This window comes from Camelus ferus, chromosome 10 (assembly GCF_009834535.1).
Source record: "Camelus ferus isolate YT-003-E chromosome 10, BCGSAC_Cfer_1.0, whole genome shotgun sequence".
NCBI lineage: Eukaryota > Metazoa > Chordata > Mammalia > Artiodactyla > Camelidae > Camelus > Camelus ferus.
The window spans coordinates 64,572,834-64,590,610 of NC_045705.1; the positions used below are offsets into that span (position 1 = coordinate 64,572,834).

General features: G+C 60.1%; 2 protein-coding genes across 16 annotated transcripts in view; one reads left to right on the forward strand and one right to left on the reverse strand.

The window, feature by feature from the left end:
- The window catches only part of MARK2 (microtubule affinity regulating kinase 2), a 52,231-nt gene extending 41,347 nt beyond the window's left edge, over nucleotides 1-10,884 (forward strand). For 3 of the 15 annotated variants that reach the window (XM_032489667.1, XM_032489673.1, XM_032489672.1), the window contains exons 8-19: nucleotides 119-355; nucleotides 718-837; nucleotides 942-1,041; nucleotides 1,128-1,240; nucleotides 2,184-2,316; nucleotides 2,574-2,755; nucleotides 3,091-3,188; nucleotides 4,010-4,171; nucleotides 4,814-5,071; nucleotides 6,079-6,105; nucleotides 8,098-8,142; nucleotides 8,729-9,089. In XM_032489667.1, the coding sequence (XP_032345558.1) occupies nucleotides 119-355; nucleotides 718-837; nucleotides 942-1,041; nucleotides 1,128-1,240; nucleotides 2,184-2,316; nucleotides 2,574-2,755; nucleotides 3,091-3,188; nucleotides 4,010-4,171; nucleotides 4,814-5,071; nucleotides 6,079-6,105; nucleotides 8,098-8,142; nucleotides 8,729-9,089 (1,836 nt within the window). Of the gene's footprint in view, nucleotides 1-118; nucleotides 356-717; nucleotides 838-941; nucleotides 1,042-1,127; nucleotides 1,241-2,183; nucleotides 2,317-2,573; nucleotides 2,756-3,090; nucleotides 3,189-4,009; nucleotides 4,172-4,813; nucleotides 5,072-6,078; nucleotides 6,106-8,097; nucleotides 8,143-8,728 lie in introns of all 15 variants that reach the window. The other 12 variants (XM_032489661.1, XM_032489662.1, XM_032489665.1 and 9 more) reach the window with 12 other exon arrangements.
- A 190-nt stretch (nucleotides 10,885-11,074) lies between these two features.
- Nucleotides 11,075-16,325, reverse strand: RCOR2 (REST corepressor 2). Its single transcript, XM_032489676.1, has 12 exons — nucleotides 15,483-16,325; nucleotides 14,714-14,770; nucleotides 14,338-14,418; nucleotides 14,060-14,112; nucleotides 13,811-13,972; nucleotides 13,579-13,703; nucleotides 13,415-13,484; nucleotides 13,110-13,325; nucleotides 12,718-12,795; nucleotides 12,525-12,582; nucleotides 12,167-12,396; nucleotides 11,075-12,051 (listed from the first exon to the last, which is right to left on the reverse strand). The coding sequence occupies exons 1-12, from the start codon at nucleotides 15,607-15,609 to the stop codon at nucleotides 11,737-11,739; spliced, it is 1,572 nt and encodes a 523-aa protein (XP_032345567.1). The 5' UTR covers nucleotides 15,610-16,325; the 3' UTR covers nucleotides 11,075-11,736.
- Nucleotides 16,326-17,777: the final 1,452 nt, after the last annotated feature.

Below are 17,777 nucleotides of genomic sequence, written 5' to 3' on the forward strand. Positions count from 1 at the left end.
AAAGTTCTAAGATTGAAGATGACTCCCTGTTTGTTCTCCCGTTCCCCTCAGCTTCTTCCTGTCTGGTGCCTTCATATGGTCCACTTGGTTCCCTGATATTTTCCATCTTACCTCCCAGGCAGAAAACCTGCTCTTGGATGCTGATATGAACATCAAGATTGCAGATTTTGGCTTCAGCAACGAATTCACCTTTGGGAACAAGCTGGATACCTTCTGTGGCAGTCCCCCTTATGCTGCCCCGGAGCTCTTCCAGGGCAAAAAATACGATGGACCCGAGGTGGATGTGTGGAGTCTGGGAGTTATCCTCTATACACTGGTCAGCGGATCCCTGCCTTTTGATGGACAGAACCTCAAGGTGGAGTGAAGTGCAGGCTTAGATCATTTGTATTGCTTGTCATTTCTTCTCTTGGCCTCTGGTCTTATCCCTAACCTCTCACCTCCTTCTGCACCCAGTGTAATAACTTCAGTTCTTTGCATGGGGTAAATCACGTGTCCATTCACCCCTCTGAAGCACTCAGGATTGCAAGCCTCAGGCTTGTGAAGTCGGAGGGTGTGGGGTATTTGACATCACCGCCTCTCTAGTGAGGTGCCTTGTCCCAGACTCTCCTCCTCCCACAATATTTCATCTATGTCTGCCTGGCTAGTCTGAAGGTGTCAGGAGCCTGGAATTAGGTTTCTTCCCTTGGCCTTGGGGTGATTGAAATTTCCCTCCTACAGGAGCTGCGGGAGCGGGTACTGAGGGGAAAATACCGTATTCCGTTCTACATGTCCACAGACTGTGAAAACCTGCTTAAGAAATTTCTCATTCTCAATCCCAGTAAGAGAGGCACTTTAGAGGTGAGCAGCCTGAGCCTAGCTGGCTAGAAGGTCCTGGGTTCCCAAGGAAACCTCCAAGCTGAGTTTCCTTCCTCTCTGCCCTTCCCCTTCCCTGTGCTCCCCAGCAAATCATGAAAGATCGATGGATGAATGTGGGTCACGAAGATGATGAACTAAAGCCTTATGTGGAGCCACTTCCTGACTACAAGGACCCCCGGCGAACAGGTGAGGAGGCTGTGCTGGGCCATGGGGTTGAGCCTACCTAGGACTCAGGACCATCCTTAACTGTATGCCCCCCCACCTCTGTGCAGAGTTGATGGTGTCCATGGGTTACACGCGGGAAGAGATCCAGGACTCACTGGTGGGCCAGAGGTACAACGAGGTGATGGCCACCTATCTACTCCTGGGCTACAAGAGCTCTGAGGTTTGTGCCCCTGCTCCACTCCCCGGTCTGGCCAGCCTCGCTGTCAGTAGCACCCCCATACTTCTAGCAGCTGTTGAGGGCAGAAGCTCACCTCTTGAGTAGGTGTGCTCTCTACTGATGAATTTTAAGCCTCAGCTTCAGTGGTGCTAAGGTCTTCTGGCCTTTGCTTTCACTAATCTCCATCAGTGGTTGAAGAGGAAAGCTGGTAGGGTCTGGGCCTGGGTCTGAGTTTCCACACGAGTGAGTAGATCTGGCTCATTCACTGGGTGTAGGTCAGTCTGGCTGGGTCAGTTCTGTGTTGATCCAGAAATCTCTGTGTCTGTTTCCATATGTTTGTGTCTCTGTATCTGAAAGTGTGCGTCTGGGTTCGTGGGTGCGTGGCTATGTCTTTTTTTATAGGAGTCTTGAGTCTAGTGCTTCTGCCTGGTGCTTGTGTCTGGGTATGTGTGTCGGTGTGCATGTGCGTCCATCCTCCCATCTGTGCATGTGGAGGCTTCGTGATTGTTCTTCTGCTCGCCTGGGTAACCATGTCTGTGCCTGAATCCATGGGTCTCTGTGGGAGTAGGGTCTTGTTCACCATCTGCATGTCCCCACATGCACTCATGGCCTCCCCACCCTGCTCTCCCCCTGCTGGTGTTGGACTCCCATTCTTGATTCTTGCCTTTGCCTGCTCAGGAGTATTGAGGGGCTGTCTCTGAGTCTGAATGTGCATTCTTCTGGGCGTGGATATCCCTCTCTGGGAGGGGGGAGGGTTCTTTGGCTGTGTTTGTCAGGGTCTGTGTTGGGACATGTGTGTCTCCAAGAGTGTTTATTGCACATTGGTCTTGTAGGGAGTATATCTCATGGGAGCCTGGGGTGGATTTGTGTACGGCAGGAATGTGTAAGTGGGATCATCCATAGGCAACTCTGCATGACTTCTGCCCTCACTTTTGTGTTCTTGCAGCTGGAGGGCGACACCATCACCTTGAAGCCCCGGCCTTCCACTGATCTGACCAATAGCAGTGCCCCTTCCCCCTCCCACAAGGTACAGCGCAGTGTCTCAGCCAACCCCAAGCAGCGGCGCTTTAGTGACCAGGGTAAGTACTTTTGGGAGTTGTGGGTGGGGGACTCACCCCTCTCCTGGTAAGTTCTGGGGGCTTTAGATGACACAGCTGAATTTTAGTCCCTATACAGCCACTTATTAGCATGGCATTGGGCAAGTCACATAACTGCCCTCCACCTCTATGAAACGGGGTTTGCTGGGTTGCTGGCCAGACTAGGATAGCACTGTGCACATGGTGGCCATTCGATGGGTCCCCCACCCTTACCCATTCCCACCGTCCCTCTGGCCCAGCAGCTGGTCCTGCCATTCCCACTTCTAATTCCTACTCTAAGAAGACTCAGAGTAACAACGCAGAGAATAAGAGGCCAGAGGAGGACCGGGAGTCAGGGAGGAAGGCCAGCAGCACCGCCAAAGTGCCTGCCAGCCCCCTGCCGGGCCTGGAGAGGAAGAAGACCACCCCCACCCCATCCACGGTGAGCCACGCCCACCCCCTCCCTCCTCCCGGCCAGCCCCACGCCTCCTTCCCTCCTCGTCCTTGTCCTCCCTGCCCTGCTATGGGCCCTGCCCTCTCCAGGCAGCTTTTTCTTTAATACAGACCTAGTTCCCTTTGGCTGTCTCCCTGACCTTCCCTCGGGGCCACTTTTGCTTACTATAGAAAGCCTTACCCCCTGGAGGGAAAGCACAGCCCTTTCTTCTCCCCACCCCTGACTGCTCATGGTGGAAGGCGGAGGGGTAGCAGTTTTTATGAACCTGTCAGTAGAACACTTTGGTTTTCTGTGATACAGCTCTGCCCTTTATTCCCCCACAGAACAGCGTCCTCTCCACCAGCACAAATCGAAGCAGGAATTCCCCACTTTTGGAGAGGGCCAGCCTTGGCCAGGCCTCCATCCAGAACGGCAAAGACAGGTGAGCAGGCCCAGGCCCTGCCTGCCACGCTCCCCAGGAGCCATTCTCCCAGGGGTGACGTCTGTCAGCATCACCACCTCCCCTCCTGCTCCCTAGAGTCCCGTCCTGGCTCTGTCCAGTCCAGCTTTCCACACACCAGCACCTCCTCACTGCTCTCCACCCACCTCCCCCACCTGTCTCCTCTCCCCTGTGCACCTGTGACCTCTTCTTGCAGTGTACCGACTATTACTCCGTGGTCATCTGAGCTGCCTTCTCACTTCTTGACTGCGACCAGGGCATGGCAACTGCACTCCTCTGGGCATCAGTGCCTGAGGCTTTGTTTTGGGAGCCCCAGCTCAGGGCAGAACCAAGAGATGCCCACTTGAAGGGTGGACACATTGAGGGTGACTTTAGCTGTGCCCATGAAAGCAGAGCCCCCCTAACCTTGACCATCAGTGTTGCATTCCTGGCTCCTCGTCTTCTGAGCTTAATGAAAATTCCCCTACGCAACACCCTGCTGTTTCTGGCCATGATACATCCTTGTTCTTAGAATTCCTAGGAGACCAGTGCAGCCCAGAGGCAGTTGCCTCCTGTCAGCTTTCCTGCACTTTTTGGTTTCCTCCCCCAGGCCCTGGCCTGCCTCGCCTTCCTTCCCCTGCCCTCCGCTTCCTTCCCCTGCCTTCCTTGGCTCTGACTTGTGCCCCTTGTTGCTGTTCCTGGGCCTGACCCGCATCTTGCCGAGGCTCCCCAGCTCTGGCCCTTGCTGCTCCGCCCTTGCTTCCTAACCAGAGCCTCCTGCCCCCACCCCTAACCCAGGCCTCTCCGCTGCTTTTGTCTCCTAGCCTAACCATGCCAGGGTCCCGGGCCTCCACGGCTTCTGCTTCCGCCGCAGTCTCTGCGGCCCGGCCCCGCCAGCACCAGAAATCCATGTCGGCCTCCGTGCACCCCAACAAGGCCACTGGGCTGCCCCCCACGGACAGTAACTGTGAGGTGCCGCGGCCCAGGCAAGTGTGCTGGGGCAGCTGGCGCACCTGCTGCCCTCAGCCTGCCCCCTCCCTGCCCCCCACAATTTCTTCCCACCTGGGGGTCTTGATCTGTTCTTGTCATCTTAGCCACAAGAGATGGCTCTGTCCCCTGCAGCCAGGAAGTGGAGGGAACAAAAAATAGCTTAATGCCCCTCTTTTCCTCCAGTTCTCCCTCTCAGAACAGATATGCAAGAAGCCGTCCTGAGGCTCCAGAAGGAAGCTTTTTGTTCTGAGCCTTCCTGGACTTCCTTAGGACCCGGGGACAGTCAGCATCACAGGGACTCAGTCCTTGAGGGTTGGTCAACACTGTCCCCTTGAGGTTCCAGTCTGCCTAGCTCCCAAGGAGCCACTTCTTTCCAGCCTGTAATGCTCTCCATACACGTATCCTCCCCTGCCTCCCTCCGTCCCTCCCCCAAACCATCTCCCTCCCCTTCCACCCAAACGTCTTCCTTATTGGTGTCCTCAGTGGTCACACCCCTTCCTTCTGTGTCCTCCGTGATGGCTGCCTTTGCCCTAGCATCCCCCTTCCCTGTTCCCACCCCAGGGCGCTCCAGGTGCTCAGCGGTGGTGGCTTTCTTGTGCCCTGATGCATTTCCCCCACCTCCACCTCTTTTCCCACAGCACAGCCCCCCAGCGTGTCCCTGTCGCCTCCCCCTCTGCCCACAACATCAGCAGCAGTGGTGGAGCCCCAGACCGAACTAATTTCCCCCGGGGCGTGTCCAGTCGAAGCACCTTCCACGCTGGGCAGCTCCGGCAGGTGCGGGACCAGCAGAATTTGCCCTACGGTGTAACCCCAGCCTCTCCCTCTGGCAACAGCCAGGGCCGACGGGGGGCCTCGGGGAGCATCTTCAGCAAATTCACCTCCAAGTTTGTACGCAGGTGAGTAGGGGGTTTAGGGCGGCAGACAGGCTGAGGCCAGGCCTTCCACCTGCCTGGGGGTGGGGGGTGGGGGCACCTGAGGTTAGAACTGGGGTTAGGTCCTGGGGTTAGAAGAGGCCTCAGGAAGCCTAAGTTTTGTTGGCGCCTGAGGTGTCCAGACATGTCCATCCCTCTCAGGCCTCCCCAGCTCCTCATACACATCCCTTGTTCTCTGGCCCAAGCAGATGGCCGATGCCGCCTCCTCTCTAGGAGAGTGTGAACTCAGATGCTAAAATAAAAGCCCCCTCTTCTCTCCTGGGTTCCCATGGAAACTTATATTTGGTGACGCAGCTGCAAAGTCATGAGGCCTGAGCCAGGCTGGGCCGGTGAGGAGAGTTATCTGGCCTTGTCTTGCCCCCTTTGACCTCCTCTGTCCACCCAGTTGGTTGTGTCTGGCTGCAGCTGCTCCCCTCTTCTGCAGCCATGTTCCTCTGCCCAGTGGGTTGCCAGAGTGCAGGGTACAAATGAAATAGCTGGTGGGGGCCCAGTGTGGCAGCCCGCTGTGCTGACACTTTTCCTCTGTGGAGAGTCTCTTCGTGAGGCCTCTCACACCTGGCCCCCGAAGACCCACAGGGACAGCTTCGATTCTCGAGGTGCATCCAGCAGGCCTCTTGGGATGTTCCCTGTCTCCTCCCCACACTTCCTCTAGCATCTTAGTGTAGCTCAGGAAGCAACGGGGGGCTTGGAGAGAGCAGGCTTGCCTGCCCTTCCTCCTGCACTACATTCCACTCAGCTGGAGTGGTCAAGCCTTGCCCCCTCCAGCCCCGGAATGCAGGTGTGGGGCCGCAGGGGGGCGTGCAAGCAGTCGGGATGTCTGGGACTCTAGTCTCGCTGAGCGGCTCTTCCACAAATGGGGTGACTCTTGAACCTGTAAAGGCCACTCCCCACCTGCTTATCCACATACCGTCTTGTTGGTTTTTTTTTTTTATTTCTTTTTTTATTTTGTCTTTTTTTGTTTGTTTTTTTAGAAATCTGTCTTTCAGGTTTGCCAGAAGGTAGGCGTTGAGCCCACTGTGTGTGTGTGTGTCTGTGTCCTGTGTCCTGCCTCCATCACTAACTCCCCCTTTCTGGCTCTTGCTCCCTCCTCCATCTGCTAACCATGTCTGTGTGGCCCTCTCTCTGCCATCTTAAAGGGATGAAGACAGCTTCTGACTGGGCAGCCCATGAGGCCACATTTGCCCACTCAGAGCAGATAGCTCTGAAAGCGATGGGCTGTCCCCAAGCAAGGGGGCCTTCTCAGGGAATTCGCCCTTTAAGATTGTCTCCTCCCCCTAAGCCCCTAACCTGGGTTTTGGTCACAAGCATTGGGTTCCTCTTCTGGCCCTTTCCCATGTCTGTGCATGCGCTTTGAAGAGGCTCCACCGGGGTTGAAAGTGCATCTGGGTTGATATCTTATTCTGGGGCTCCCGGGCATCCCCTTCTCTGGTGCCCTGAACTTACGGGCTGTGTGGCCCCTTGCCCCTGTCCTGTGGGATGGCAGGACTTTGGAGTTACTACAGGGACACTGGAGTCTCCAGGCCCCAGGAGCCTTTGCCTCACAAGTGGGACACAGCACCCCCTTCTGGCAGCTCCTGCAAAATGAGGCCTACCCCCACCGCCACCCCCGCCTACCTCCTGCCAGCAGTATCTAGATAAATCAAGCTGCCTTTTCTCTGGGGTGTGTTCTCCAGATATGGCCTGTGGCTTCCAAAGACCCAGGAGCTGGAATGTTCCAGGGCAGGGGCCGTCTACCTCTAAACCCTGGCAAAACAGTGAGAAAGCCCTGCCTCACTCAGGCATCGCCCTTCTAAGGCCAGCCCCTGGCTCTGCCACCCCTGGCCCTATCCTCATCCTCTCTGGATGTCTAGGCGGACCAGATCCCAAGCTGAAGCCCAAAGGCCATGTTGGGAGGACTGGGACCCCTGACAGGCATGTTGGTGTCCCAGCTGACAGAACAACAGCTAAGACAAGGTCTTCAGGCTTCCCCCTTCCATCCACTGCTCTCCACCCAGCTCTTCACTGCATGGCTGGCTGTTGACTCACGGGGGCCCCAGTGGGGGCCTGCCCTACAGGGTGCCTCCGCCCACAGGCCAGGAGCCAGGTGGGGCTGGAGAGAGCAGCCAGTCTCCTTCCCTGCACAGCCCGGGCTCCCTGCTCGCAGTGCGCTTGTTTGCATTCGTGTGTCTGTTGTGTCTTTGTGTTCCTTTTACATGTGCTGCTGCTGCTCTTTCTCACTCTTCCTTACATCCTTGTCCTCCTCTGCACTCCCCAATTTCCCAGCTCCAGGCACCCATCTTCCAGCCAGGAGCTGGAGAAGCCGCTCAGCGGGGCCAGACCTCTTCCCCACCCACCCTCCCAAGGTGTCTGCCCTGCCCTGCCCTCCGTCCTCCCTTCTGTACAAGCAGATGGCCTGGCAGCCTGGCAGGCAAAGGAGTTAAAAAAGAATGGGGGAAGCCAGCGTGTCTACAGCCAGCCTCAGGGCCCTTCTCCCCACCCAGCCCCAGGCATGCTGAAAGTTGGTCCTGCTCTCTGCCCTTTGAGCCTCCTAGAAGAGGCCCCTATTTATCCCCCAGCCCCTTCCCTCTGAGAGGACTGCATTTCTGAGACCCACCCTGGTCTGGGTACTGGTGCAGAAGACCCCCTCAGCGCGAGCCCTGGCTGCGGGCTGGTGGGGAAGCGGCCCCGCACTATGTGCTCCATGAGTGCGTGCGTGTGCCTGCACGTCCACACCCCTCCCCAGGAGCAGGGGCTCCTCCCCTGCACGATCTCTTGGGAATGTGGGAGGGGCAGGCCCTGTATACCGGGCTCCCTGTTGGAGAGGGACAGTCGCACTGCCAGTGTGAGGTGCTGCAGAGCTGTGTGGGTCTGCCAGGTGATGGGCCAGTGGCCTTTGGGCTTGAGGCCCGCCCTCCGGTGGCATCTCCCTGGACCTACCCTCACCTGGGTCTGCAGCGGCTGAAGGAGCGAGAGGTCCCAGCACTAAACTCTCCCTCGCTCTGTTTTTTGAGGAACCTGAATGAACCTGAAAGCAAAGACCGAGTGGAGACGCTCAGGTGAGAGAGGGCTGGAGCCAGCGCCAGCCCTGCCCGGGCCGCCGGGCCGCCGGGCTTGCCACGAGCCTCCTGCTCCTCTCTTCTGCCACCTGGCTCTTCCTCCATGGTTCTGCCCTGTGCCTGCCCTCTTGGGGCCTCCTTTCCCTCAGAGAATCCCCACACCCCCACCGCAGTAGGTGTGGCCCCTTCTCCTCAGATCTAGTGTATTCTGGAAGCAGGAGCCCCGGGCTGGGAGGTTGGGGCCATCAACATGCTTGCCTTTCTGTGAACCAGCCACTTATTTCTGTCCAGTCTGCGAACTGCTCAGGGCTGTTGAGCACATTCTCCCCTAACCCTCTCCTCTTCATAGAAAAGCATGGAGCTGTCACCTCCTACCCCCACCCCCTCCCCGGCCAGGGGCCGGCTTCTCCTCTCCTCTGCCCTGAGACAGAGATGCAGGACTGCCCACCCCTCTCGCCCTCCCTCTGCTCCCTCTGCTGGCACTGCTGCCTCCTGGGCTCCCTCCCGCTCTCCTCTTTGGTCCGGGGCTCTCCCGGGGGTGGGGCGCCTCAGCTCCCGCCTGACGCAGCCTCTGCCCTCTCCGCAGACCTCACGTGGTGGGCAGTGGTGGCAATGACAAAGAGAAGGAGGAGTTTCGGGAGGCCAAGCCCCGCTCACTACGCTTCACGTGGAGTATGAAGACCACGAGCTCCATGGAACCCAATGAGATGATGCGGGAGATCCGCAAGGTGCTGGACGCAAACAGCTGCCAGAGTGAGCTGCACGAGAAGTACATGCTGCTGTGCATGCACGGCACGCCGGGCCACGAGAACTTCGTGCAGTGGGAGATGGAGGTGTGCAAACTGCCGCGGCTGTCCCTCAATGGTGTTCGGTTTAAGCGGATATCTGGCACCTCCATGGCCTTCAAAAACATTGCCTCCAAAATAGCCAACGAGCTTAAGCTTTAACAGGCTGCCAGGAGTGGGGGGGCAACGGAGGCGGCCAGCTGGACTTAGCTGCTGGGGCCGGAGCTCCACCCGCCCGCCCCGCCTGGGCGAGACTGCAGAGATGGATTGGTGTGTCTCCCCTGCTGGCACTTCTCCCCTCCCCGCCCTTCTCAGTTTTTTCTTCCGTGTTTGTGGGGGATGGGAGGTGGTTCTCTCCCCCCACATTTACCCCTGCCCAGATAGTCCCCCTTCCCCCCTCTCTCCCACAGGAGGCAAAGGAAGGGGAGGGAGGGGCGGGGGGGCAGGGCTCCCCCTCGGTACTGCGGTTGCACAGAGTATTTCGCCTAAACCAAGAAATTTTTTATTACCAAAAAGAAAAAAGAAAAAAAAAATCCCAGCGGCCACCTTTCCTCCCTGCCCCATTGGGACAGTCGAGACTGGATCTGTGGGGTTTCCCGGGAGGGTGGCTCAGGGCTGGAACACTCTCAGGCAAGAGTGGTGGAGTTCCCTGTCAGGCCCTCCGCCAGGCCCACTTTGGGCTCTCCCCTCTCCTCTCCTCCTTCCCCTCCAAGCAAACCACCAGAGGTGGCCTTCCCCTGACCTCAGGCCCCTGGGCTGGAGGCCTGGGCGGCTGGGGGCTGGGGCGGGGGTGCTGCGCAGCCCTAAAGCGGGTGGGGCTGGCAGGCTAGGCATGGGGCTCTGGCCTCCCTCCACACTGTATCCTCTGCCCCCCTTCCCCAGAGCTGGGCATTTCCTTCCACAAGCTGCTGTGGGGACTTTTGTTCCCCTCCTCAAAAAGTCTGTGCCATCTTCTCCCACCCCCTCCTGGGTAGAAGGCGGGGCTGACCCCAGGGCTGGAGGAGGGGAGGGGACTGCAGGGCAGATGGGCTCTTCGGCCCCCAGGGGGCCGCCTGGGCTGCTAGTCTCCGGAACAGGGACGCTGGGCATTCTCCGTTCTGGGAGAGCCTTTGTCTGAAAGCACAGCCCCCCTCGCCGTTCCTCTCCCCACTACTCCCCTTCATTGGCATTAATCTGGGCACCAGCTAGTTCCATAGCAGTGACTTCCCTCACCACTCATCTCGGCCTTGCCTTTTCTTCCTCACACTGTCGCCCCTCCTCTCAGGAGACACTGCCCAGGGCTTCCGTGGCCGCCTGGCGGGAGGCTGGATAGGGCAGCAGGGCCAGGGAGCCTCTGCCTTCCACGGGGTGGGGGGACAGCCAGGCCAAGTGACTCCCAGCTTGCTAGCCTCCGCAGCCAGTGTGGGAGTGGCTGGTTATGGGCGCTTGGCTGGTGGCAGCCGCTGCATCCCTTAATTTATTTCTCTGCTGTTTCTGTTCTTGAGAAATTGGGGGAGGGGGTCCTGACAGAGGCTGCCCCTACCCTCACCTGAGTTGTACATTTTTTGTGATGGGTTTTATTTTTTATTTTATTATTTTATTATTTTTTTTTTTTGATTTATGATGACTCCACCCCTACTCATCACCCCCACTCCCAGGCCTGGCTCCGTAGCAAGTCGAGCCCTTGGGTCCCAGGAAGGGGCCTCGCCAACCTCAGCCCTCCTGCCCCAAGCCCCGGACTGCCGGCTCCCGTGGGCTCTGGCTCCTACCAAGGGCTCCTCCTCCATTCTTCCCTCCCTCCTGCCCTATGGAACAGCCCGGGTGCTCCCAGGGGCCAGGAGGGCAAGGCTTGGCTCCCAAAGGGGGTGGTGGCCCAGGGGCTCCCAGGCACGGTGGCCCCTCCCCACTCAGCCCCCCATCCTGCACTTAGTTTCTCCTCTGGATCAAACACGTAATAAAGAGAATGTTTGGAATCTGAGCTGCCTCCTCCTGTTTCTTCTCCCAACTGGGCAGGGACCCAGTCCCCATGGGTAAGATACAGCCCCGCCTGCCTGCCTTGCAGAATTGATTCCCATCTGGAAAGGCCGGTGCTGGGCAAGCTCCCTCCCACCCTCATGGCACAGACAAGAAGGAAAGCCCAAGACCCTTAAACCAAAAGGGAAAGAGGATTCAGTGAACTTGAAGATTTTATTTTTTTAGTTTTTTAGAAACATTGAAAAATAAACCCATGTCTGCATATGTTCCCAACCCTCCTTTTACTAAGCTTCTGGGCAGTGGGCATAGTGGGCACTCTCAGATCCTCAGCACTTCCCACCCAGCCCCTGAAAACAGGAGCACTACCTCTCCAGCCTCTGCTGCTGTCTGGCCCCCGAGGAACCACTCTGCCCACCTCCCGCCTCCAGCTCCCTCCCCACCTCACCCCAGACTTATTGCTAAAAGAAGGGAAAGAGGAAGAACAGCCAACACACCAAACTGTCCTCTCCCCCACCCCCAAGGCTATGGTCACTACCCGCTATACAACGGGCAGGGCCCAAAAGCCGAGCCCGGCAGACTAGGAGGCAGCCATTCCAGTCGCAGGCAGGAAGAGAAAGTACCCTCAGGCCAGCTCAGAAGGCCCCAGACCCTGGCCGGGGTGGAGGTGGAAATGGGCTCAACTGCCAGAAACACACAGAGCCCACAGGTCCAGGCTGTGCTGGCTGGACGGCAGCTCTGGGTCTTCGAGAGACCTGACGAGAGCTCTAGTCCTTTCTGTCCTAAGTGAAGCCAGAGGTCCTCGAGGTCGTCCAGCGAAGGGGTTCTGGAGCCTCTGGTTGGCAGAAGGCCTTGAGGCTCAGAGTGAGGGTGCAGGAGGCTCCAGGGGGGCTCCAACCAGGGTGGGTGGGGGCTGAGGGCCAGGGCGGGCACTGTGGCGGGAGGCAGCCAGGGCAGGGCGGATGAGAGGTGGTGGGGGCTGGTTGGGAGCCAGCCGGGGCTGGAGGAAGCGGCCCTGCTGTAGTGGGGGAGGCTGGCGTAGCAGGGTGGGAGCCGTGGGCAAAGGTGGCCGCAGCAGTGGGGGCGGCTGGGACAGCGAGGTGGGAGGCGGAGGGGGGGGTGGCGCTGGGGGGCCAGATCGGGGCACTGATGTTGAGACAGATGTAATCTGGACCTGAGAGGAGAGGGAAGAGTGAGGAACCAGGCTCAACCACACCCTCAGCCCAGTCCAAGGACGGAGGCGGGTCCTCTCCTCTCTTCTCTGAAGGGTTTCTCTCTCCTCTCCTCACCTCGTCATCTTCCTCTAGGGCTGGGGCTGGCAAGGGCGCCCCCCTCCTAGCCTCCTCCATAGGGACCGGGGCGCCAGGGGCCCCATCCTGCTCGGCTTCCCATTCCTGCAGCACCTCCTCCAGGTTGAAGCGGCGCCGGTAGCTCACAAAGAAGGTCTTCACCTGGGTCAGAGTCTTGTTTCCAATCACCTCTGCAATAGCCCCAAAGTCTTTGCCATACCTACGGATGGCTGCAAGGGTCAAAAGGGCAGCACAGTGTGAATACCCCTTAGAACTAGTTATTTCCCTGATCCTATCCCTCTTGGAGGGGAGGAGAGAGACTCCTGGGGCCCTCTATTCTCCCCATGGTCTCACCCACCCTGTACTGCCAAAAGCTGCTCATCTGTGGTCCAGCGGGAGTTGAACTTGGTGTTGGCCTGGAGAGTAAAGAATATAACTATGAGGCTCAAAAATCCAGGAATGGAGGCCCTGCTTGCCAAGCAAAACTCCCCTTTCTATTCTGCCACCAGAGAGCACCCCCTTTTGCACCCAAACTTAAAGAATAGCCTCACCTCAGGGGGGCGGAGAGGGTCAATGCCACCCTCCAGGGCTTGGCGGAGGCTGCTATTGGTCTGCTTCATGCTCTGCACCTGGGAAGGCAAGGCAGTGAGTCTATCAATACCCACCCTCACCAGGTCCCTACTTCCCAACAGAGCTTTTTGCCCCCCACCATCTACTTCATTCCTTCCTCCCAACCATTCTGCAGGGGAGACGCTTTTCAAAGACCAGGCATTTGTTTAATGCCCAGAAAAAGAACCCGCCAAGTCACACAGAGGCCCAGAGAACAGGATAGAGGCAGGCTTCACATCCACACCACCTCTTGTAAACCTCAGCTGCCCTAGATCGCAGTTCCCAGCTGCCTAATGTCCACTCTGCATGGCCCCTTCTTTTCCTGGGCCCCCACCTGGCGCTTGAGGGAGATGAGCTGGGAGTCGAGGCCTCGAAGCGTGAGGTTGGCAAGGTCTGGGCTCCCTGACACAGCGGTGAGGCCCTCGGGGCTCAGGTACATGCCCTTGGGTGGGCGCCGCCGGGTTCGCAGCGGATGATGGCGGTACTGAGATCCCTGGGCCTCCTTCTTTCCCGGGCCTGGGCGGGCATTCAGGGGCCGAGAGGGCAGAGGCTGCCAGGAAGAGGAGAGGAGGTGGGTGATGCAGAGCCCAAAGGGAAGGCAGGCAGGTGGGCAGGGCCAGACCAGCTCTGGGATCTCACCTCTCTCTTGGCATCTCCAGCATCTGGCTCTCCCTCACTCATGGCTCCTCGTCCCTCTTCAAGCTCATCACTGCCGACACAGGGGACAGGAAAGGAGTGAGGCAGGGGCCAGGGCCCCACAGAAGCTCAATTTACCCCCACCCAGAACTTCCCTGGGCCCCCACCTGTCTTCTTTGTCCTTCCGACCCCCCAGCCGCCGAGCCTGTCTGTCCATCACACTGGTCCGGCTGCGGGTCTTCTTCCAAGAGTAGTAATACTTCACCAGGCTGGGGATCAGCTTGTCAGGCAGCTGGAGGGGCAATGCCAGAGGCTGGGGCCCACCTAAGACTCTGGGCCCCTGGCAAGCTTATCAGAAAGAAGGGGCCAAGGAGCGCTGGCAGGGGTGGAGGGCTTTACCATCTGCTGGATCCGCTGGAAGCACTTGCCGTGGAAGCCAAAGGCCTGTTCAAACAGCACCTTGTCCTCTACCGTCCACTCATCGGGGAATGGGGTGAAGTTGGCCAGGTCAGCCAGTGACTTCTCGACATCGTGTTTGTGCCACAGGAGCATGCCGAGCGCCTGGCCCAGGAGAAGGTACAACTCATGCTCAGCTGCCCCCAGCACTGTCCTGTCCCCACCCCAAATCCCTGCAGGGCCAAGGCTCACCTGCTCGATGTTGTAACCATGCTTCTCCTTGGCCATTGCAATGTACTTGTCAACTGCAGGGGCGGGAGGAGCCAGGTCTTGGAGGAGGGGTTACAATTCCTAGGCCTGCCCAGACAGGGATATGCCCCCAGGGGCTAGGCCCAAGCCCCAAGGCGAGAGTTGAACCCACAGATCTCAGCCTCCAGCCCACTTCTGAGAAGAGCTGGCAGCCAGCTGGCATGAACCTCAGGCCCCAGCTCCCAGGGATAAGAGTGAACCCAGGGTCCCACCCCACTCACGCTTGGCATCTGACACACAGTGATTGGGCGACCACACCAACATCCCCTTCAGCTCCTTGTTACTGTAGCGTGCAGGGCTCTCTGAAAGGCAGAGGAAGAGAGGGAAGACATCAGATCAGCCTGGTGGTGCTGGCCTGGACCCATGGCCAGAGGGCGGGCAGAGGAGTGGGGCCTGCAAGGTGAGGCCCAGAGGGGAAGGAGGGGCAGAGACCCAGACAGGAAGGCAGAGTAGGAAAATTAACCGTGCCACAGGGCCGGCCACCAACCCCCGCCTGTCCTTCAAGTGGGCGCCAGCCAAGGGCTCCCCCAGGTAGGGCTCAGGGCCAAGCCATGGGCCCTCCAGTCCCCTCCCTTAGCAGCCTGTCCTGCCACTCACCAGGCTTGCACTCCGGAATTACGGCCTGGTAATTGGTTCCAACGCGGATCATGCTGTCTGTGGAGCCAGGGAGAGGCAGTCAGGACTCCAGGGAGGGAGGGGGGACCGGAGGATGTGGCGGGGGAGATGGCTGGCCCCGAGTTCTCCTTCCTGACCACCCAGGGCCCTCACCTTCCAGGAGGCTCACTTTTCCCTGATCTTCCCCTCAGTTACCCTCAGCCACAGAAGGAACTGGAAAAGGGAGAGACCCTGCCTAGCCATAGCCATGTGGGGCTGGAGGGGAGGACGGGGGCCAGTTTTAAAGCCCAGGCCCAGCAGAGCCCTTTGTTCTGGTTGGGGGTGGTGGTGGGGGTTGGAGGGTTGCCCCTAGACCTGGACCACAGCCCTGCAGGGAATCCAAGGCTCCTCCCCACCACATGAGCCTCACAGCTCGGAGTGGAGGTGTCTTTCCAGCCCCTGCCCCAGCCAGACCTCAGTCCCCTGCAAGGTGGCAAGGTATGAAGAGCCCAAGGTGTGGAAGAGAGGGACGCCTGAGTCCTCGGGGACTGAGAGCAGGGCGGGGGCACGCAGGACTGCCTCCTCAGCAGCTAGGGGCCCTGTCTCCAGATTCCCTGTGCCGGCTTGGGGAAGAAGCAAGGCTGAGGCTCCAATTTAGGGAGAATAGGAGCCATCAGTATAATACCCCCATGGTCGGCAACTCTACATGGCCCCCCGCCCCGCTCCGCGCCCCCGGGCCGGTGCGCCTTTAACCCGAGGCCGCCGGGCTCACCGTGTGAGTGCTCCTCCTCGCTGCTGTCATCCTCCGAGTGAGGTTGTCCGCCGTTGGGCGCCGTCTTGGCCCGGCTGCGGGACAGGATCCCAGAGCCCGCGCTCGGCTTCTCCATCACCGAGGGCATTACCCCGCCCAGCTGCCCCGGGGGGCGCAGGAACCTTGGGAGAGCCGCGGTGGTTGCCGCGCTCGTCTTGTGTGCCGTGCCCGGCCCGGCCTGGAGAGGTCGCCACTGAGGCTACGAGAGGCAGGAGGTCAGCGTGGCTAGGGTCCGGCGGGGCGGGAGCCCAGCGCTTTTCGCGACCCCCACGGGCGAGGGCGTCAGAAAAGTTTGTGGAGAAGTGGGGTACGCTGGGGATGAGCACAAGGTCCGGTGCGGCTGGGGCGCGCACGCTCTGGACACTCCACGGGATTAGGGCTCCCCGGAGAAGTCGGGATGCCCTGCCCTCGGGGCGCCCCGGAACCCCACCGCCCGCCTGCCCACGCAGTTCAGCAAGCGGGCGCTGCGGCGCAATTGGCGCCCCCCACGGGCTCCGCGCTTCTCAGTTGCACCGGGATGCTCCAGTCCCCAGGCGGGCACCCCTGTCCGGACCAGACCCCTGCCTGCGACGGCAGGCGGCGGGGCCCTGGAGCTGGCGGCGGCAGGACGGCGCGCGCGGCGCTGGGGCAGAGTTGCCGGGAGGCGGGGGAGCGCAGCCGCGGGCGCCGCCTCGCACCCTCCCCGGCGCGCTCGCTCTCCCCGGCGCGCTCGGGCTGCTGCTTGCTCGCCCGCTCTCCGCCGCCGCTCGCTCCTCGCGCACACAATGAAGCTGCTGGCAGGGAAGTAGTGCCGGCTGCGGCCTCAGCACCCCTCCCCCAGCCGATGCCTCCGCCAGCTGAACATCTGGCCCTGGGGTGGGAGGGAGGGCCCGGGGGGCGGGGCCTGGGGGCCGGGGCTAGACCTCCAGGGGGTGGGGTCAGGACCCGGGTGGAGAGCGCTTCCCTCTGCGGGCCTCCCGGGCTCCCAGACTTGCTCCTGGGGGAGACCCCCTGTCCCCCAGGAGTAGCTGGGGGTCAGCCCCACCCACACGCACACCAGCCCCACACACCAGTGGGCTCGGGTTACTACTGACTGCCCTGGAGGCCCTGAGGCCGCCTGCCTGCCCGCCCGGGTGGAGCCCAGCTTTTCCTTCCATTTCCCTTCCTGCCAAGGAACTCCCCGCCCCCCCTTCCGCAGGGGGGACCCCCCCTTCAGGCGCCCTTGGGGGCCAGAACGGATGGGAGGCCGGACAGGCGAGGAATGAATTCCTCCAAGAGCTACCGGGCCAAAGCCTGGCTTCTGGTGCATCTGTGAGTTCCCAGGGGTCACCTCAATTCCCTTTAACTGCTGCAGTGAGCACCCCAAAACAGTGGCATAAGGAGCTGAAGGATGGGGAGTGAAAAGTGTAGGGGAAGATCTGGACTGCAGGGTGAGGGAGGAGCTGGGTCTCCTTCCCACTGGGTTCACTGTCACCCCAGCTGGGAGCTGCATCCCCCTCCCCCAGGACAAGCTCGGGCAGAGTGACAGACCGGGAAGCGGGTAGAGCGGCACAGACGGAGATGGGGGAAGGGGGTGGGCAGAGACTTTCAAAGCCAGACCCAGCCACCCTGCCAGGCACACAAAGAACCAGCTCACACACCGGCGGCGGTTCTGAGCCTGTGAGCTGCGCGGGTGCCCGTCCCTGCCGCCCCGGGCACGTGCTGCAGCGCACACAGGCCAATGCCCCACTCCCGCCTGCCGCCCCTCCCACCGGAGCACCAGACTCCTAGACACACCTCCACCCGGGCACACCCCGCTGTGCCCAGACGGAGCCGAGCCTGCACTCGCACCCTCCTCTCCTTTCCCTTCTTCGGCCACTCTGTAATCAGATTCCTAAATTTAGAAGCAACCCAGGGCCCAGCCAGGGATCCCTGCCCCCACCGCTGCCTGCGGCCAATGGCCGGGGTCCTGCGGTCCGACCACGACCCGGCTGGGGCCTCCTGGCCCTGGGGACTTCTGCGGGCGGCCGGGTAAAGTCAGTCAAGACCCCACCCCGCTGCGGTGCTGTTGGGCCACATGGGGCCACACTGGGGCCACCCAGCCAGCGGCCACGTTGCCCACCACACCTCTGACTGGAGCTTTGGGGCCTTTTTCCTCCTATTAAATAATGGATTGGGCACCAAGCCCCAGGGTGGGGAGGTATGGACAAAGGAGAATGAATGGGCCAAGGGCAGGTCTAAGCTAAGGGGTCTGCTACCAGATAAAAAGAGCCTCCCCAGCCTGATCCCTCCAGAGTG